At 41.6% G+C, this 22213-nt stretch overlaps 1 protein-coding gene across 3 annotated transcripts in view; it reads right to left on the minus strand.

Moving 5' to 3' along the window:
• Positions 1 to 570: 570 nt before the first annotated feature.
• b4galt7 (xylosylprotein beta 1,4-galactosyltransferase, polypeptide 7 (galactosyltransferase I)) overlaps positions 571 to 22213 on the minus strand; it is a 32872-nt gene continuing 11229 nt past the window's right edge. For 2 of the 3 annotated variants that reach the window (XM_078550647.1, XM_078550646.1), the window contains exons 3-7: positions 17628 to 17960; positions 14324 to 14549; positions 13003 to 13086; positions 6066 to 6170; positions 571 to 2566 (exon numbers count right to left, since the gene is read on the minus strand). In XM_078550647.1, coding sequence (XP_078406773.1) covers positions 2411 to 2566; positions 6066 to 6170; positions 13003 to 13086; positions 14324 to 14549; positions 17628 to 17960 — 904 coding nt within the window. In that variant the 3' untranslated portion in view covers positions 571 to 2410. Of the gene's footprint in view, positions 2567 to 6065; positions 6171 to 13002; positions 13087 to 14323; positions 14550 to 17627; positions 17961 to 19816; positions 19884 to 22213 lie in introns of those variants that run through there. The other variant, XM_078550648.1, reaches the window with a different exon arrangement.

A 22213-nucleotide genomic window follows, 5' to 3' on the forward strand; every position in this document is an offset into this window, starting at 1 on the left:
GAAGGGCTTCGAATAAGACGTTCCGGGAGAGATGAGCATGTAGCTTCAAATCGATGAGATAGTCAAGAAATTTGACAGGAAAGGGAGACTAGAGATTGGGAAGTGATTGAAAGGGAGGTTTTTGAAGGTAGGGAAGATGATGACATGGCAGAGATGTTCAGGAAGAGAACTCAAGTGGTCAAGATAATAATGTGTTATGAGAACTGCAGGAAAACGTTCTCTGGGTATGTTTGCCCAAGTACTGGTGACTTTTCAGCCACTTCAGTGACTTTATACACAATATAAGCCTTTTGCAAAAATGTTTCAAACCCAATTTTAACCTTCCCAACACGTTCAAATTCTGCACCCACTTTTAAATCTCAGGTACAGCAGTACCTTTACCCACAGAGCATTCTGGTTTCCTATGCCACTTTGTCTCTATCACAGAGAGGACTCTACCATTCCCTCTGCACACAAAAAACTCTGGGGAAAAAAAACAGAATTACAAAACTACTGAACACTTGAGTTCCATCATCAAGCAGCACGTGTTTTTAAAAGTAAACCTATATATTTAGAGTACAGCACAACACAATTGGTAAAATTAATTTATTTCTACGATAGTAATCTGTAAAATTCATAAATATAATAAAGAAATGCACTGAAATGGCAGTTTCTACTCACTAATACTGAACTCATTACATCCTTTTTCTCATGGACCTATATAGCAAAGCATAATAGACACTAAAACAAATTGGAAATTTTCAAAAAAGGTCTTTCCAATTTCAGATTCACTTACAATTCTTCCCTTCCATTTCATTCACAAATACCAAACCAGCAGCAACATTGCCTTAGCTTGCTGCTGTAGTCCTTCAACAGCCATTAACATGAAGTACCTGGTAAAGAACCCTTTTGTAGAGTACATAAAAAGGAACGTGCAACTTTGTGCCATTGACATTTTTTCTACTTCAATGAGTCCAAATGCTTCAAGATTACAAAAAGAAACCAGGCAATATTTATATTTGTTTCACTTTGTTATTCTCTTCATGTGAATCTGTTACAATTCCTTTCTTTGCCTCATCATAAAAGGGTCTTGGCCACTGCTTACAATTCATTTCATACTTCATCATATCAGGAAGCTTTGATTTTTGAGAGATGTGTACAAACTTAAAAAAGACACTTCCAAAGAATGTCCAGAAACTGAAAAATTCTGATGTACAATACAGCTTCAAAATAGGGGAAAAAAGTCACTGATGGCTGAGGTGTAGAAAATAAATCACCTGGTCCAGAAAGCCCACCTATTTAATACTTTACTGTTACAATATTGCAAATTTTCCACCAGATGGCAGAACACTCAAGAGAAACACTTTCAGCTCTGCTGCTTCTCATTGGAGCTTTTGCTGGGAAAGAATCAAGATAGCAAGCCCTAAAGGTTAGAGCTGTGGAGTTATCCAACCTGTTATTTTAATAATAACCTCAAGTAAACAGAGGTTTTTTCAGGCGTCACAGTGAATCAGCAGTAAAAATGCAAAGCATATTGCCTTATATTAGCCTAAGGTGCCCTTTTCCTTCACTATAAAATAATTTCCATTCTCTACACTTGGTTTGGAATGTATCTTCTAACTGCAGAGACAGTTATCCCTGGAACATTCACCTCGGCTGAGTTTCAAAATCAGTAATAGCATTACCAAGTGCCCTTGTAGACAAGAGTAAGCTGGCTGCTTATCTTCATGTAACAACTATGCTCACCAACAAAAGGAACTAAGTCAAAATGGTGGCATAAGTATCCATTTCTTTGTAAACAATTGTCCCATCACTCTACGAATCAAAAGGGCCACCTTTAGGTTCCAAATCACCCTATTGAAGTTGGTGGTTTTACTGTTTATTCTGAAGGCAAAAGGTTACACATCAACCAGTTCCTGGGTTGTCACTTAATTCAGGTAAAAAGTCCCTTTAACTGGCAATGCTCTTAGTTACTCTAGTGATCATTCACAGATGGGCTCCAGACTACATTGTTGTACTGGTAGAAGGCCTCTGCTTCGCCATTGAGCAGTGTGGTACAGTCCATCAGGAGGCCACCTGCAGTGTTTTGTTCTCAATAATAAAACGAAGGTTTGAAAGAGTTTTGTATGATAAAAACATTCTAAACAAAAAAATAAACTGCTTGGATTTTGTATATTTATGAGCAGCTTCCTGTGAGTAGCATATTACTTTGAAGATTTCTTGCAATGCCTTGTCAAACACTGCAAAAAACTGTATAACCATATTGATCAGCCAGCAGAAGAGAAATTCCACTTCTGCCTCTGTCTAATACTGCACTACTTCAGCACCTGATTCCATGTTAAGGACATCACTGGTTGGAACAGGAGCCCAAAACCACACAGTGATAGGCCCATTTACTGTATCGCCAATACCATGTCAGTCTTTTGTCCAGTCAGCTTATGACACACCAAGGAGTTTCATTCAGGTCACATTCCAGTAGGACGTTGATGATGATGCAGTGTACCCCTTCAATTGTCAGCTCTGTTCTGGTCCCAACACTATATTTCAAGTTCTTTAAACCACCTTCTTTGTCAATCTTAAACTGCTCCTGTAAATAAAGGAGAGGAAACAGGGACATATATCAGTAGATTTAGCCCTCTATCATGTGTCTGGAAGAACTGAGGACAAAATCAGGTATTATTGAATCTCACTTTAGTAATACTAATTCCCATTAATTTACACTAATAGATAATAAATCAACCCAACTCACCTGTTCAGCTGTTATTGCTTTCTGCTTTTTACACAATGGTAAAAGGATAGAGAAGAGGTCTCAATTATCTAAAGGCTCCAGGCTCCCCCTACCCCCCACCCCCCCAACAACCAGATTTCTTTCTTTCTTGTCCTGAAAGCATTGCTAGATTGTCCAGTGGGCATCAGCAGCCTTTCAGTACTTCACCCAAGTGGCCATTCTTTACGTGTGAGTCAAGTCAATGAGTCACCTCATGCTCTTCATCAGTTGGTGGCATCACATCATCAGGCTGATGCTAGCCTTAGCTGAAGTCCATATTTGCACTTTCTAGCAAAAGTCATGAATCGTGATTAGGAGGGAACCATGGCTGATTTTTTTCCCCTACCCTCTTCCCCCCCATCCACCACCCCACCCTCCCCCAAACCAGTTTGAACTTGGGGCCTTTTAGTCCATATGGCTGTTTTATATGGTTTGTCGAAGAGGGATTCAAAAACAAAATGCATCATATCAGGAACTCTTAACAGGGGGAATTATTTTTAGTTGAGAACCAGAGGAGTGAAGTAATGGACATGAACATCTGTAATTTTGCAAATGGCAACTTCCTAATTCCTAATCTGAACTGTGCCAGTGAGCAGACCAACCACCCCACAGGTAAGAAGAGGTAAAAATTGCCTTGGATAGCTGTCACACATCTCTATAATTAGTAAAGACATTAGGAAAGACTTGCTTTCCTGACCTATGAGCCACAGTAGATCAAAGGAAAGGTTAAAAATGACAATAAAAGCTAGAACTCTAATCAACTTGTGTGCATCACAGGCAATAATACATTAGAACAGTAAAGAGGTCACATAGTACTACTGCATCCTGTACAGATCCTCCAAGAACAGTGAAACTTTATTAATTGCAGTAAGGTTTAGGATTTAGCAGTTTTAAGCAGCCCTTTTTTGTTCAAGCTTTAGCCAAATAAATTGCATTAACTCTGATCAAAAAGTATAACATTAGTCCTTGCTCAAAACCCAATGATATTGATTACAGTGCACTCTCAACCTCTGGCACTAATTACCTCAGCATTCCTTCCCCTCAGGCTCACTGTTAACTTCAGCCGACTTCCATCACACACACCCTCTGACACCAATGACCACTTTCCTTTCTCACATGCACTATTGCATTCGCAGTAGGGCCCCTCTTCCTAATGATCGCTGTGTATCTCCTGCATAGCCCACAGTGTTATGCCAATTGGATACACTGGTACAAGTGATTGCACCAGACCCCTCAGTCAGAATAACAATTATAGATAACTGCAATATATTTCCCACTTGGACCTACCCATACTGATGATTGCTTTCCCACTCAAACTACCAGTGTCGATAAAGAAAGAAAGACTTGAATTTATATAGTTAGGCCCAAAATTTCCAGTATCCGAATCATCAGAGATTGGACATAAGTTGAGAGAAGCACGTCAGGACCCCAAAGAAGTCCTGAAGCACACACATGCGCTGAAATTCTCTGGGAAGTTTAAACTTCCAATGGGATGATTTCTGCTGCCCAAGATCCTCCCTGAAAGGCTCCCACACTGAGCTTGGTGTCAGAGACTTGGGCCCGATATGTGGGATTTACCTGGATACATACCGGGAAATGTTACGCTGGTTAATATCTGGACTAATTCAGTGATGAATTGGCATAACTCAACTGAGCATCACAACTGGCCCCACAATCAACTTCCCCCACCACCACCCCCCGACCACCTGACTACCACCTCCCCCTGCTACTACACCTCCCCAACTACCTGCTCGACCACCCAACTACACTCCTGACAAATAGATTATCCACTCGCCCACCCATCACACCCACCTCACCCACTGACTTACTGAAAGGCTCAGATCCTTTAAAAACCTGAATATGGTGGCTATTATTGTGAAAAGGGGGTGTTTCCCGCCTTTGTCTTTTCTTAGGTCCAATGATATCCCTTCCAGGCTTCAGCTGGAAGGCCCGGATGAAGAATTGCAAAAGGATTGGGTCACTGAAATTTTCTTGGGCAGTGTTAGGGGTAAATAACGGGATACAGTAATTATTAGGGGGAATTAAGGGGTACAGTAAGAACTTATTGAAAGGGAATAAATTACTTAAAAACTCCAAGCACATTGACAGTTAAAGGTTACCAGATGAACCTTGCACAGCCTTAGGGCCTGCAAACAACAGAAAGGCCTTGGAGCCGGACTGTAGTCAGAGGATGGCAATAGCAACTAAGATTAAGTGTGCTCTTCAACTGATAGGGGAAGAACAGATGGTAAGGTCTCTGCCTGGGTGAAAACAAATAGGGATGTACTTGTTACCAGAGATGTCTTGTAATGTAAACCTACATGTTGACGAGATCAGAATCTGGAAACTGTTCTTGTACGTGACCAATAATGTATAAATATGTTGAATACTTGTAGTTTAGCAGAGTACTGTCTCAAGCTGTATTGAGATGGTTCTCCTTGCAATTGCTCAAATAAATGATCGTGACCTGTACCTGAGACTCCTGTGGTCCGTTTGTCAAAGTGACCACAACAGGCAGCGTCAATGTGCTCAGCATTGACACTGACTGGAAGATTTGGGCCATATAATGCTTTTTATGACCAGCGGATGTCTCAAAGCACCTTACAACTAATGAAATACTTTTTGAAGTGTAGTCACTGTTGTAATGTAGGAAACATAGCAGCCAATTTGCACAAAGCAAAATTTCACAAGCAGCAACGTGAAAATGACCAGATATCTGTTCTTTTGTGATGTTGACAGAGATAAATAATGGCAAGGACACCAGGGATAACTCTCCTGCTCTACTATGAAATAGTGCCATGGAATCTTTCATATCCATCCTTGCAGGCAGATGGGGCTTTGATTTAATATCTCATCCAAAAGTTGGCACCTACAACAGTGCAGCACACTCTCAGTACTTTTTAAAATATATTTTTCTTTTCCCACCTATTTTTAAATCTGTCATTTTATCTCCACCTTTTAGCCCATTTCAATCCCTTTCCAGCATCCGCAGTATTCTGCTTTTCTCTCCGTACTGCACTGGATTGTTGAGTTTTCATTTTTGTGTTCAAGCCCTGGATTGGGACTTGAACCCACAACTTTGTGACTTGAACCCACAACCTTGTGACTTGGAGGCGACAGTGCTACCAACTGAGCTATAGCTAACACAGTGTAGTGCATCTCTTACTTGGATCCATTAGTACTGATGGCTGCAGTGTATCCTTCCCTCTGACCTCTTTGATGTGCTGGGTGCAGGATATTCTCTACTGGGACCTAATGGTGACAGCATTTATACCCCACTCATACCCGCTGGTACTAATAGAGGGACTACATTCAATACCTGCTTTTGCCTTGACACTCTCTTCTGGTCTCGTTTCCGCCACGCTGGATCATGGATATGTCTGAAGGTTTTATAACCTGTTACAATTCCAGTAGGACGGTAAAGCTACAGATTAAAAAAATATGATTCAACTCTCTTGTGTAGCAGAAAAAAACTTGCAGCCTATTTTGTGATATTGAGATAGAAAATTTCAGAAAACGTACAATAAGATATGGTGAAATATATTAAATGCAGTAACATAATTTCAGGATCTTGCTAACTGTGTAAACCAGAGGGCAAAGAATCCCTCCATAATCTTGTTAAAATAGAACTTTTAATAATTACTGTGTCTACTGCCAATGCAATATGCCCACGCAAGATGGCCACCAATACCCATCTGCGCATGTGCAGAAATCCAGTGAAATTACCTGTCAAATTCCTTAGCAAATGTTGGAAACAACTATATAAAATATGGCTGCATTTGCTGCCACATCACAGAAACAGTTGGCAGTAGCCAGTTGGGACACTGCGAGGGCTTGAGAGGTGGGCAGTGAGGGCTCAGGAGGGAGGGTGGCGAAGGCTTAGGTGGCAGCAAGCGGGTGGCAAGTGGAGGTGGACAAAGGGCACATAACAATTGTGTCACCAATAGGAGAAACCACACATCTGCTGGCAAATCATAAGAATAAGACCATAAGAAATAGGAGCAGGAGTAGGCCACTCGACCCGTCGAGCCTGCCCTGCCATTCAATAAGATGATGGCTGACCTGACTCTAGATCCCTGCCTGCCTCCCACAACCCTTGACTTCTGTGTATGTTGAACTTGGTAACAATGGTAACAGTGCCTAACTCGCCCTATCTACTCTGTCCAGTAGATTTTGAAAACCTCTATCAAATCTTCTCTCAACCTTCTCTTCTCCAAGTAGAATAGTCCCAACTACTCCAATCTATCTACATAACTGGAAACATTCTCATGAATCTTTTCTGCACCCTCTCTAACGCCTTCAAATCTTTCCTAAAGTGTGATGCCCAGAACTGCATGCAATATTCCAGTCGAGACTGAAACAGTGTTTATACAGGTTTAACATAAACTCCTTGCTTTTGTACTTTATGCCCCTGTCAATAAAGCCCAGGATGCCGAATGCTTTATTAACTGCTCTCTCAGCTGTCCTGCTACCTTCAATGATTTATGCACATATATACCCAGGTCCTTTTGCTCCTGCACCCGCTTTAGAATTGAATTATATTGCCTCACCACATTCTTCCTACCAAAATGAATCACTTAATACTTCTCTGCATTAAATTTTATTTGTCACTTGTCCGCCCATTCTGCCAATCTGTCTATGTCTTTTTGAAGTTCTATCCTTGTGACAGTTCACAATGCTTCCAAGTTTTGAATCATCTGAAAATTTTGAAATTGTACCCTGTACACCAGGGTCTAGGTCATTAGTATATATCAGGAAGTGCAGGGGTGCTAACACAACCCCTGGGGAACTCCAGTATAAACCTTCCTCCAGTCTGAAAAACATCCATTAACCACCCAATACTCTGATTCCTGTCATTCAGCCGGTTTTGTATCCATGTTGCTACTATCCCTTTTATTCCTTGAGCTATAGTTTGCTCAGAAATCTGTTGTGTGGCACTTTATCAAATGACTTTTGAAAGTCTATGTACACCACATCAACAGCATTACCCTCATCAACCATCTCTGTTACCTTATCAAAAAAACGCAAAAAAGTTAGTTAAACACAATTTACCCTTAACGATTCCGTACTGGCTTTCCTTAATTAACCTGCATTTTCCCAAGTGACTATTCATTTTGTCCTGAATAATAATTTCTAGAAGCTTCCTCACCACTGTTTTAAACTGAGTTGGCTGTAGTAGCTGGGCTTATCTTTGCAGTTTCTTTTGAACAAGGGCGTTGCATTTGTAATCCTCCAGTCCTCTGGCACCACCCCTGAGTCTAAGGAAGACTGAAAAATTATGACCAGTGCCTCCACAATTTCCACTCTCACTTCCCTTTGTATCCTTGGATGCATCTCATCCGGTCCTGGTGCTTCATCAACTTTAAGTACAGAGAGCCTAGTCGATACCACCTCCTTATCAATTTTAAACCTTCAAGTGTCTGAGCTATCTCCTCTTTCACCATGGTTTTGGCAACATCTTCCTTAGTAAAGACAGGTACAAAGTATTCATTTAATACCTCAGTCATGCCCTCTGCTTCCATGCGTAAATCCCCTTTTTAATCCCTAATCAGCCCCACTCCTCCTCTTACCACCGTTTTAATATTTATATACCTATTGAAGACTTTTGGATTCCCCTTTATATTAGCTGCCAGTCTCTTTTCATACTCTCTCTTTGCTTTTCAATTCCCCTCTGAACCTTCTATATCCATACTGGTTCTCAGTTGTATTATCCACTTGACATCGTCATTAGCACACATTTTCTTCTTCACCTTAATCCCTATCTCTTCTGTCATCCAGGGAGCTCAGGAGGCTTGCCATTTTAACACTCCACCCAGCTCTCTTGCCCACATGTCTGTCCTTGGCTTGCTGCATTATTCCAGTGAAGCCCAACGCAAACTGGAGGAACAGCACCTCATCTTCCGACTAGGCACTTTACAGCCTTCCGGACTGAATATTGAATTCAACAACTTTAGATCTTGAACTCTCTCCTCCATCCCCACCCCCTTTCCGTTTCTTCCCCCTCCCTTTTGTTTTTTCCAATAATTTATATAGATTTTTCTTTTCCCACCTATTTCCATTATTTTTAAATCTGTACCTGTAATGCCCTGTCAGTCTTTCGACCTCACCCCCACCAGAGCTGTACCTTGAGTGTCCTGCCATCCATTCTTAATTAGCACATTCTCTTAGATAATATCACCAGCTTTAACACCTCTTTGTTCCTTTGTCTGTGACATCTTTTGATTATCTGCTCCTATCACTGCTTGCTTGTCCCTACAACCACCCCCCCACAACTTCTCTCCCCCCCCACCTTAAACCAGCTTATATTTCACTCCTCTCCTAATTTTACTCAGTTCTGTTGAAGGGTCATGAGGACTCGAAACGTCAACTCTTTTCTTCTCCGCCGATGCTGCCAGACCTGCTGAGTTTTTCCAGGTAATTCTGTTTTTGTTTTGGATTTCCAGCATCCACAGTAGTTTTTTGTTTTTAGTTTTGAGCTCAGGAGCTGTTCGCCCTGCCTTTCCCCTTAGTGGAAATATACCTTGACTGTACCCAAGTTATTTTTTCTTTAAAGGTAGCCCATTGTTCAGTTACAATCTTTCCTGTCAATCTGTGATTCCAATGGATCTGACCCAGATAAATTTTTACCCCTTTTTTAAAAAATTCGTTCATGGGATGTGGGCATTGCTGCCTAGACCAGCATTTATTGCTCATCCCTAATTGCCCTTGAGAAGGTGGTCGTGAGCCACCTTGTTGAACCAATGCAGTCCATGTGCTGTCGGTACACCCACAGTACTATTAGGAAGGGAGCTCCAGGATTTTGATCCAGTGGCAGTGATGGAACACTGATATAGGTCCAAGTTAGGATGGTGTGCGACTTGGAGGGGAACTTGCAGGTGGAGCTGTTCCCATACATCTGCTGCCCTTGTCCTTCGAGGTGGCAGAAGTCGCAGGTTTGGAAGGTACTATTGAAGGAAAGTTGGCTTTCCCCCAGTTAATTGTTCTGACTCTGGATTGTTCTTTGTCCTTTTCCATAGCCAACCTGGACCTTAAGAAACAATGATTACTGTCCCCTAAATGTTCCCCTACTGACACTTGATCTATTTGCCCAACCTCATTCCAAGGACCAGATCTAGCAATGCCTTCTTTCTTGTTGGACTGGACACATACTGCTGTACAAAGTTTGCCTGAATACACTCTAGGAACTCCTGCCCCTCCCTACCCTTTACACTACTATTATCCCAGTCTTCCTTATAACCTCATTATAATTCTTGCACTCTCTACGATTTCCTTGCAAATTTGTTCCTCTACATATCCGCTACTACTTGGTAGCCTATAGGCTACACCGAGTAACGTAATTGCACTTTTAATATCCATTGGCTCTAGCCACAGATTCTGTCCTTGACCCCCACCCCCGGGATATCCTCTTTCCTTAATACTACTACGTTCTCCTTAACCAATACTGCCACCCCTCCCCCTTTCCTATCTTTCCTTGAAAACCTTGTATCCAGGAATATAAAATATCCAGTGCTACTCTTCTTTGAGCCAGGTCTCCGTTATAAGCACATTATATTTCCACATGGCTATCTGTACCTGCAACTCACCAATCTTATTTACCACACTCCATGGATTCACATACATGCACAGTAACCCTGATTTAATTTTATTACTTTCCTCCTTACGCTGAACCCACCTACTATCTTATTATTTCTTACTCTAGTGCTGTCTGTCTTTCCTATTATTCTATGCATCTTGGTATTCCTCTCTAGTATTATCTCCTGGATCCGATACCCCTGCAAAGTTAGTTTAAACCCTCCCCAATAGCAACAGCAAATCAACCTGCATAGAAATTGGTCCCTGTTTAGGTGCAACCAATCTGGCCTGTATAGGTCCCACATCCCCCAGAACTGGTCCCAATGACCCAGGAATCTAAAGCCCTCCCTCCAGCATCATCGTTCTAGCCATGCATCCATCTACTTTATCCTTATTTCCATACTCATGTGTGGTTTCAGGAGTAATGTGGAAATTACTACTTTTGAAATCCTTCATGCTAATGTCCTACTTATCTCTCTAAATTCTGACTGTATGGCCACATCCCTTTCTGCCTATGTCGTTAGTACCAATGTGGACCATGTCCACTTTCTGTTCCCCCTCCAGTGACATCCTGTGACTGTTCAGTGACATCCTTGGCCCTGGCACCAGGGAGGCAACATACTAATCTAGATTCACGTCTGCAGTCACAAAAATGCCTGCCTGTTCTCTTAACTATCAAATCTTCTATCACTATTGCTCTACCAGTCTTCTCATGTCCCCCTGTACAGCTGAGCCAGCCCTGGTTCCATGGACTTGGTTCTAGCTACACTCCCTAGATGAAGCATCACTCTCGTTAGTATCCTATAAACATGCCACCCATGAAGTTTTCAACCTCACGTGTATGCTTTGTGATGCCAGTCGCTGCTCGGACTCGTGCAGCTGATGACACTTCCTGCACATATGGTTATCGAGGACGTGGGAAGCATCCTGGAATTCGTACATGGTACAGGATGTGCACTTGAAAGGTCAGAGGCTCCTCTACATATACGATAATAAAAATTACTACTTAAAATAAATAAAGTTTCACCAGCTACTCACTTCTCTTCTACTGATGTCACTTAAATATAGGGAAGTTCACTTAAAACTTTTACTTATCCTTATTATCTAAAAAAAGAACTTCTTAAATTTCCCAGCACTTTAAACTAACTCCCTAACTTTGGAGAAAAGTAAACAAAGCTACAATACTCACCAGCCAATCAACTCACAGCCTTCCTGTGCTGTCACACTTTGATTTCTTTTCCCCTCACTTTTTCAAACTTGAGCACACCCTGGTTCTAGATTCCCCCATGAGGGAAAACATCCTCTCAGCATCTAGCCTGTCAAGCCCCCTTAGAATCTTATATATTTCAAAGATCACCTCTCATTCTACTAAACTCCAATGATTACAGGCCCAACCTGCTCACCCTTTCATCATAAGAAAACCCCTTCATTCCAGGATCAGCCAAGTAAACCTTCTCTGAAATGCTTCCAAAACAAGTATATCCTTCGAATTAAGGAGACCAAAAGTGTACTCAGTACTCTAGGTGCGGTATTACAAATACCCTGTATAGTTGCAGCAAGACTTCTCTATTTTTATATTCCATCTTCCTTGCAATAAAGGGCAACATTCCATTTGCTTTCCTAATTACTCACAGAACCTGCATGCTAACTTTTAGTGATTAATGTATTAGGACACCCAGGTCCCTCTGTGCCACAGCATTCTGCAGTCTCTCTCCATTTAGATAATATTTCAGTTTTTCTATTCTTCCTGCCAAAGTGGACAACTAAATTTTCCCACATTATACTCCATCCACCAAATCTTTGCCCACTTACTTAACCTATCCATATCTCGTTCCAGACTCATCATATCCTCCCTACAATTTGCATTCCCACCTGTCTTTGTATCATTAACAAATGTGGCTATAATAGACAGACCCTACATCCAAGTCATTAATATAGATTGATCCCAGCACTGACCCCTCTGGCACTCCACTAGTTACAGTTTGCTAACATGAAAATGACCTATTTATCCCAACTCTGTGTTTCCTGTTAGTTAGTCAATCTTCTATCCATGCTGATACATCACCAACACCATGAGGTCTTATCTTGTGCAGTAATTTTTTATGTGGCACCTATTGAACGCCTTTTGAAAATCCAAATACACTACATCTACTGGTACCCCTTTATCCACCCAGCTTGTTACATCCTCAAAGAACTCTCATACATTTGTCATGCCGAGTGGGCACGCATAATTGTTCCTCTGCGGTGGTAGGAATTACAGTGTTATTGAACAGTGGAGCAGGTTCAAGGGGCCGCATTGCCTACTTTAGCTCCTATTTCTTATATTCTTACCCTAGTAAGGGTTGGTGCCATGAGAAGAAAGGAGAAAATCTAAATTTAAAAAACACAGGCTACAAATACAATGTAACAGTTTTATTGACTGCTGCCATGTCAATCGCCCAACCACTAGTGCTACTTCTTTACACAATCTTTCCCACCTACATTTTCCAGCACCATTCTTGATTCACCCTAGTTCACTGGAGATCAAGGTTGAAGAAGCATGTAAGAGCCCTAAATGAGGAATTACTGAGAACAGACGGAGCAGCAATTTCACAACATAATAGAATTTAAACTTGTTTACACAAATACTGAGAGGCTGAAGTCTTTCTTTTAAATTCTGGTATACGTGAGTGGGAAATGATTACCTGCAGTCCGGCTGCTGTTATTCTACGATAAAATTCATCATCTTCACGGCCCCATCCCCAAAATCGGTTTGACATCCCATTACACTGCAATAAATAAAAATAAAAAGGAATTACATAGATTCTACAGACAGAAGCAAGTCATTTGGCGCAACAGGCCTGAGTATATGCTCTAAATGAGCTTCCTTTCAATCTCACTTTAACTCACCCCATCAACATATCCTTCAATTCCTTGCTCGCTCATATATTTATCTTGCTTCCCCTTAAGTATAGCTATGTTAGTCCCATCAACCATTTCATGTGGTAGCTAGTTTCACATTCTCACCACTCTATATGAATAAAGACGTTTCTCCTGAATTCCCTATTAGATTTATTGATTGCTGAAAAGTCAATGTGTTGTAAATAGTTTGTGCAGGGAACTAATCTCAAGAAAATCACAACACAATAAAAGAAGCATGATTCACTAAATGTAGGCTTAAGCTTATATAATAATGAAAAAGGGCATTTATAAATACTCCTTTCCCATCCGGCAATCACCTCTTCAAAATAACACATCACAGGGGCTATTCTTAATGTCTAGAATTTGGCACCTGTTGACAGAGATAAATTATGAGAAATTTCTACTGAAAATTTATTGGGTCGAAAGGCCTGTGCCCCACACCCATTCTACTGTGTTTAATGTGCTAAGTGACATATTTAGTTCTACTAAGTTTTGTGATTGGCAAGTACTATAATTAGTAAAGAAAACTACCAAGCGATGCCAACCTTGGCTAAGTGGTAGTACTCCTTTGCCTCTGATGTTGAGGTTGTGAGATCAAGTCCCACTCCAGAGACTTGAGCACATAACTGATGCTGACACTTCAATGCAGTACTGAAGCAGTGCTGCTATTCGAAGAAGAATACGGAAGTTCAAACCAATATTTGTCCCTCACTCAGCAAGGTTAAAATAGATTATCTGGTCATTGTCTCACTTGCTGTGTGCAAATTGGCTGCCGTGTTTTCCTACATTGAAATATTGGCTACACTTCAAAAGTACTTCACTGGTCAAAAAGCAGTTTGGGGAATCTGAGGTCATGAAATGCGCTCTCTTTTCTCAGTGATATCCCTTTGTCTAAAATCTATCCTGGAGGTAAGTCTATCCTGCAGGCAGTGTTCAGTCAAGTTCAACCCTTTCATTTCTATCTCCAACACAGTTTTAAATGATTATAAATATTGTTCACGGCGGTAATAATTACTAATTTAATAATCTATCTCCAGTCCCTGCTGGTTTCCTTCAACCGACAGTACCTCACAGTTATGGCCTCCGCGCAGTATCATTACCCACCAGTTCAAAGTGCTGTTTGGTGAGGAGGAGGATCCCTCCCACATAGCTACTGTAATGGTAGAGGGGATGAAGTTCCGGGGAAGCCACATGGAATGGTCCTTTCTCAGGATACCCGTAATCCAATTGTTCATTCTGAGGCAATAAGTCCACATCATGCATTGCGAGGTAATCTGTATCATTGCCACTTTCCAGGAAACCCACGTTTATCAAAGAGGCTCGATTAAACCTGAAGATACAAGTTAAGATAAACACAGACATTCAGGGTCCTTCTTTTACCTCCAGGAATAAAAATGGGTCCTTTTGACTCTTTGAATTCTGAGCTTTTATTGTTTTTAAAACTGATCACTGATGACTATTGGGAGGAAATGGCTAGAATTAGTTAATTAGCTCCTTTCGAGTGCACTTGCTTAAAATAAGGCCAGCTTCTTTTCTGCTAGATATAATTTTAAAAATACACACACAGCACACCCCCGCATGTGAGATCAGAGGGATCAATTCATGAGATGCCATCTATCTTGAGGTATGATCTAAACAATTAAGCTTTTATCAGGGTGCAGCTAGGGTTGAAGGATGGGATTGGGGATCTGAGTCAAAATCCATATATGGCAAACTTGGCTTTAACGGGCAAAGCTTTAGGCTATGGATCTGGATGGATTAGGTGGAGTGAAGGGGTCACGAGATGCCATTTAGCACTGGTGTCCATTTCCAGATGAACATTGTTGCTAGATTTGGAGTTGTGTGGTTTTGGCAGCAGTTGAATTGAACATCAGCGGGCAGGATTCAATTGACGATTTCTTCCATCACTTAGCTGATGACTATGAGAAAACTGATAGGGTGATGACTGGCCGTCAGGGCCCATAGACTATGCTGTTTACAGTGCACTCAGCTATTAATGTCCCACAGAATGAACTAGGATAAAAGTATGATTGTTCACTCAGCACTTCTAGCTGAAGACACTTGCAAACAATTTGGCCTCATCTCTTGCACTCACATGGTGATTTCCCAAAGTAGAGGAGAATAGGAAATTTGTGTATCCTTTGCTCTTGTTTTTTGCCCGACTGTCCACCACCCTTCCTGACTGTATGTGATAGGCTACAGAGCTTTCCTTTGAATTTTCCATTGCAGGAAGTTTAGTCAATAAAAAATGAAGAAAAAACCCACTCGCCCACTGCTGCTTTTGAATTTGCAGGTAGGTCTTTGTTGTAACTTCACTGAGTTGGTGCCTTATTCTACAGTATGCCTGGTGCTGCTCTTTGCCTGCTCCACTACTCTCCCCATCTGGCCTGAAGTTGCCTTCTCCAGAAACCTTATCCCCAGCTTTTGCAGGTGAGGTCTACAGGCCCTACTGATGTTGAAAATTTACTTCTTGAAGGAAAATAAGTATTATAGATATGCACATGTTACTTTGAAAATCATTTACAGATTAAGCTTATTAGGGTAAGCAAAAACACACATCTACTCAATGCTTGAAAACAGGCCAAATAGAAAGACCAAAAGTTACTCAACAAATGAGAGCACATATTGAGTAAATGTGCTAATACTTATTGTGGGACACATACTTAACATGTCCCCAAAGTCACTGGGTATAAAATCGTCTTGGGCATTGGTGCAGAACAGGTGCTAGCAAATTGGCAGCCTATAGTGCATTCCTCCCTATTTTCTTTTCCAAAAAGCTGCTGTTTTTTGCTGCCATTTGGCTGTTGCCTGTCTTATATATGCATCTCAGGCTGTGGTGTAAGACCATAAGATGTAGGAGCAGAAGCAGGCCATTCGGTCCTCGAGTCTGCTCTGCCATTCAATGAGATCATGGCTGATCTGATAATCCTCAATTCCACTTCCTGCGTTTTCCCCAGACCCTTCGATTCCCTTACTGATTAAAAATCTGTCAATCTCAGCCTTGAATATACTTAACGACCCAGCCTCTACAGCCCTTTGTGGTAAAGAATTCCACAGATTCACTACCCTCAGAGAAGAAATTCCTCATCTCGGTTTTAAATGGGCACCCCCTTACTCTGAGATTATGCCCTCTGGTCCTAGGCTCTCCCACAAGGGGAAACAACCTCTCAGCATTTACCCTGTCAAGCCCCCTAAGAATCTTATAAGTTTCAATAAGGTTCAATCTCATTCTTCTAAACTCCAATGAGTACAGGCCAAACCTACTTATGTGCAGTACCTTATTTAACGCCTTTTGGAAATCCAAACATATTAGTCTGCTGGTTCCCCTTTATTTATCCTGCTTGTTACCTCCTCAAAGAATTCTAATAAATTTGTTAGGCATGATTTCCCCTTCATGATGCCATGCTGTCTCTGCTTGATGAGATTATGTATTTCTAAATGCTCTGCTATTACATCCTTTATAATAGATTCCAACATTTTCCCAATGACAGATGTTAAACTAACGAGCCTATAGTTACCTGTTTTTTGTATGCCCACTGTGTTAAACTCCTGACAGCCAATTGGTGAGGGAGACCAGAAGTCAATCTTTAATCAGTTATAAATTTATTCACAAAATGAAACATTACAAATGTATAGCTCCTAACTCTACAACCCCACCACCAGTGTTACTAAGTATCTCTTTATATACTGTTTTTGAGCACAACCATTAGAAAAAGAGCACAAATCAATAAATTAACAATCAAATAAACAAATAAATGGGACAGCCCCTGAAAGGAGGCTGCAAGTATCTCTTTCTACTCTTTCGAGTTATCAACAGTCACAGATTGCAACTCTTTGAGTACAATCACAGTTCTTGGTTTTCCGGGAGTGGGACATGAACCCACAACCCTCTGATTCAAAGGCGAGGGTGCTATGAACTGAGCCACAGCTATAGGTGCTCAAATAATCATCTAGTCAATATCCTCCACCTGTATCTCCTTAACCTGAATTTATACAATTAACTCCCTTTAGACTGTGGCCAGTAACTGCATTGTCTTGGTTGGAACTACCATTCCTCTTGCTTTCAGCTGAGCTGTCATATGGATCACATTTATCTTTTGGGAGGGCAAGAAAGGCACAAAACTCACTACATTTGAGATCTCAGTAAAGGAGCCACCAACACAATACTGCATCAGGCAAATATTGCATGAACATGGTCTGAAACAGAGTGTTGAGAAAACATTAATTCAATTTGGATAAGTTTGAAAGCCCTTGCTTCTGAAAATGGAAAGGTATGGTTCCAATAACTCGACTTATTAACTCGCAGCCTGCTGTGACTTTCCTTAAATATATGGTTACCATCAAAAGTTTTTGATTCTTACTGTGATGAAAGATAATTCCATTAATTACATCTATTAAAACCCAGTACCTGAAGTGATCGACTTGGTTGATTACAAGGATCTTGTGTCTGATTTTCTTTTTGTTTAAAAATGCATGCATGTGCGGCACAAAAGTCAATAATTCTTCAAAACGCTCCCTGAAGGGGACAATGATTGCGATCTTGTGGGGGCCCCAGGCAGGATTGTCTGTATCGTCCTGACAGGACTTGTGCACCAAGGCGTCGTCATTGCTACTCTGGCTGCTGTTTATTCTGCAGTTGTAGTGCAGCCACACAACAGAGAAGAATCCGAGGACTATTAATGAACAGAACAGTTTAAAGATGGAACATCTTCTAGGCAACATCCTAAGAAGCAGGCCTGACCTGAAAAAGACAACAGCACAGATATTTTAATTCCCAAAGAGACTCAATTGCTGGAAACAACAGGCCGGAATAAAGCTACAGAAAACATTTGTAGTGGTGGGTCAAGCACCAAACAAATGTCACTAGCGCTAAGGGCTTGTTTATCCTGATAGGTCCTTACCTGAGTAAAACCCAACTGCACTACTGATTATGCCAAACTAATTGTTAAATGTTGCAGTCTTTAGGCAAGGTATTTAAGAGTTAAACACCTATTTCCATTTCTGACACTTCATTAGAGCCTCAGCCCTTTCAAGATTGTTGGAATTATTATGATCCCAGCTGATGTTACAACTGGACAAGCCTGATCCCAGGATGGAACCCGGCTTGATATATCCTAACTTTTATTTTTTTTAATATGTGGAGAGTGGCTACTGAACAGAGTCACAGGAGTCAGCTGATGAACTTTTGACAAAAGAATAAAACATTTATTAAACAAGAAAAGATGAACTATATTATTACAATACTCCTTCACCCACAACTATATCTTTACAGATATATACAGATTTGTACGGGTAACATAAGTTACACAAGCTGTATTATACGCTAATGTTCACAGTAAGGACACAGTCCATGTAAACCAATAGGCGACTTGTGGTCTGACACACCACATTCTGAAACCAAATGACAGATGCCACCCCAAACAGATGCTATGGATCTCTCCTCAACTCCTCCCAGATGCTTATTACACCGTGAGCCAACCAGTCTCACTGAACTCCGTCTTTCACAGAAGGGCTTCCAATCTCCACTCTCCAAGAACTTGCTTTGGAATCTTCTCCCAAACCAACGCTTTCTCTCAGACACCTTCCGCAAAGGACCACCTCCAGGGTTTTGAACTCTCCTTCCGATGTTCCTCTCCCTTGGGTCACCACATGCATTCAAGCTGTCCTCCACGAGCTCTCTCTTTCACTGACTCAGCCGTCAACATACACCACTACTTCATATGCCCACAGCAAAGAGTTACAGACCGTCAGCCATCTCTTTGGACCTTCTGGATTCTCACAAACCTACATCACTTTGAATCAGCTTCCCGCAGCTTTCATCTCTCCAAGCTTGGAGCCTTCCTCTGCTCCTCACTCTTAACTTCACTTAACAGGACCTTTCCAGGTGCCTGTCCTTTCTTTGAGTAGAAGGTCTTCTTTGGACTTTCTTCTGTTTCTGTCTCACTCTTTACCTTGGGACCTTGCAGTTCTTTTGGGAAATCTGCTCTCTCTCTGCAGTTCCCCCTCCCAGTGTCCAGTCTCTCTGGAATTCTAGCTTCAACTTCAATTTGGGGCTTGCTATCTGTCCCTTTTCATGTCCTGCCTGTTCTGGCACCTTCTACCAACTGTTGTGTGTGTGTGTTGTGTGTCTCCCTCTCTGGACCCCTGCTGCTAGGCAACAACACAGTTTTTTCTACTCTTGTGTTTGCTTTAACTTCTCTTCAGGAGTCGTAAAACTCATTCGAAATGCAGGTATACAAACAGAGCTTTAGACCTGCTATCTCTGCTAAAAAATGAAACTAGATTCCAGATTTCACCCTTTAACCTACAAATTTAAAAAATATATAAATTAAACTTAAAGATATACCTTATTCCTAACACCCAAATACACATATAATTTACTTAAACTATCTATATTTCCTCAGAGCATGCCCATATATGAAGAAATACTCATATTCTGGAACAGTACTATTGCCATAGGCTGTAAGTCATACACACACGTAGCATATTCAAAGCAGGATTTCAACACCAACTGACAAGCTTTTTCAATAAACATACATCCATATTGGATTGTTCAAACTGTAAAATCATTAACTTTAAAAAAGTCCACCCCATCACCTTGTAGAGTCACTGTTCAATGGTTACTGAAAATAAACAAACAATCTGTACTTGGCTTTAATGACTTTGCCAAATTCCTGCTTGGCAACACTAAGGATTATTAAGCAATGAAGTGTCTCGAACAATTACTGAAAGTATGGTATGAAACAAACCCATGCGTTCTCCCCAGCTGGCAGTCAGTATCATTAGCGGTATTCCTGTGTTTCCACACACATCCTCACTACAAAAATACAGATCAATGAAAAGCCATCAGTCCATACACAAACTGCACAAATACATACTATGTAAACACACTGCTGTAACTGTTGACCTCAGTAGCACTAACACATGCAAACTATACATTGCACATTCCCAGTGCTGCCAGTACATATGAACTGTGCAGTATATCTTCATGGTACTGGCACATGCACCTTTAATGGGAATACAGTGAGCACACAGAGCTCTAGCTAATGTGTGCAATTCAGTACATTCACAGTACTAGCATGTCCTCAATATACAGTCTGCCACTAACGTGCACATCATACACACATATATTTGGATAGTCATACACATTGTACAAGTCAGGATCCAAACGTTAAATAAGATACACTCACTTGCAGCAACATAGAAACATATGCCACTCACAAATTGGATTGCTCTATGGAGACTGACTCGAGCACGAGCCCTGACATCAAGAACAAAACAATTAGATAGATCACTTGAACTGAAATAATTTGATCACTAAATTGGCCATTAATACACAATAAGGCAATATATGCATAGAACAAAATTACAACAGCAAATCAAAGAAGTACTAAATTCTTAAACACTGATGTAATTGGGTTGTGCATGTCCCCTTCTAAAACAAATACTGAGTTTAAATTGGAAGAGTGACCTTCAAACAGATGTGATGAATTAGGTGTATTATACCTTAATCACTTCTGTACAATGTTCCACAATACCACTCCTTTATAGTTGCTTCCCCCGACCAAATTACATATATGAAGAACTCCACCCCAGTGGTGAAGTCACCGCTCTCACTACAATGCTCAACCATTTCATTTAATTGTCACTAAGCTGCTTACTTTGTGGCAAGCTTGTCCAGACCACCTCAGTTGTGGTCTTGGCTATTATTAAGCATGTTGGATAATTGATGTTAAACTCAATGTACATACCTCAATCCTCCTTTGTAGCATCAATATGATTAAATAAATGGGGACAGTAACGTGGGTGGAACAAACTTTATAAACATGCTCTACAAATCCCAATGTCTCCTCACTAGGTTAGAAAAGGCACCACCGTTGGGAGAAATTCTACTGCCCAAATTCACCAATTAAAGACTGGAGTGAAATAGTGACCTTGACAGGATCAACAGCAGCAAGACACAATAGAGTTTCAAAATGCCAACTTGACATAGATTTATTAAAACACATTTCAGCCAATATACGAGAGACTTATTAAAGTGTTAATAGAGTGATTAAAATACAAATTGCTACCTAAGGAAAATGAATGTTATACAAATAACCGGTGCAACACACGGTTCTCAAAAACCTTCTGAAGATAATGGTGCCATACATGGCATCCAACAATGCTCTGTGCTTAACACTGGCAAAAAGCAGCACATTGCAATATATACATATATATACATATTATATACATATATACACATATCTGCGTGATACATTGCATCGTTAATTGTACTCTGCAATATGCTCATCTACTAAGCACATGCTCGGTGGCTCCTTCCAGGCGTTGCCCGTCTTTTACCAGCACCTGATCAAAGTCTGGAACGTGGTCGCCTCGCGACGCAGCTCTCCCCCGTCAGGAGTAGCGGCTATCGTCAGAGAGCCGCTGCTCAGGAATCCGCCCCTCCGTCCCTTTCAGTGGCTGGCGGAGAGGAGGGCTGTGGCTGCCGGGGTGACCAGGATCGGGGATGTGCAGGGTGGCGGAGGACTGGGCTGGATGCTCCTGCAGGAGTTGGCGTGGCGCGCGTCAGTGAGTGTCCAGGTCGCAGCCAATGCCATCCAAGACCTAAGGACGGTTGTGCTCGGACCCGATGTCATTTTAGGTCTCGAGGTGGCCCAGGTGCGCGGTGATCTTCCGGCTGAACGTTCCCCTGTTCGGACGGAATTCCACATTGGCCCCAAGCCCCGAACCCTCCCTCGGGTGCCGGTGCCCCGCAATAATATGAGCCGCCTCGGGGACATGCCCTCCGTGCCATTTGGCACGGTGCGGAGGGGTTTTCTGTACGGACTGCTGCTGCACACCTTCCATTTTCTCGCCCTGGTCCGCCGCCCGGACACGCCCTGGCGTGCCTTGTTGCCGTCCGGCGGCGGAGGCCCCCGGTGGGAGGCCCTCTACGGAGGTGTTCTCCCTCTTTCTATCGGGGACCTGGGTTGGAGGGTGTTGCATGCAGCA

This window comes from Cetorhinus maximus, chromosome 10, assembly GCF_964194155.1.
Source record: "Cetorhinus maximus chromosome 10, sCetMax3.hap1.1, whole genome shotgun sequence".
NCBI lineage: Eukaryota > Metazoa > Chordata > Chondrichthyes > Lamniformes > Cetorhinidae > Cetorhinus > Cetorhinus maximus.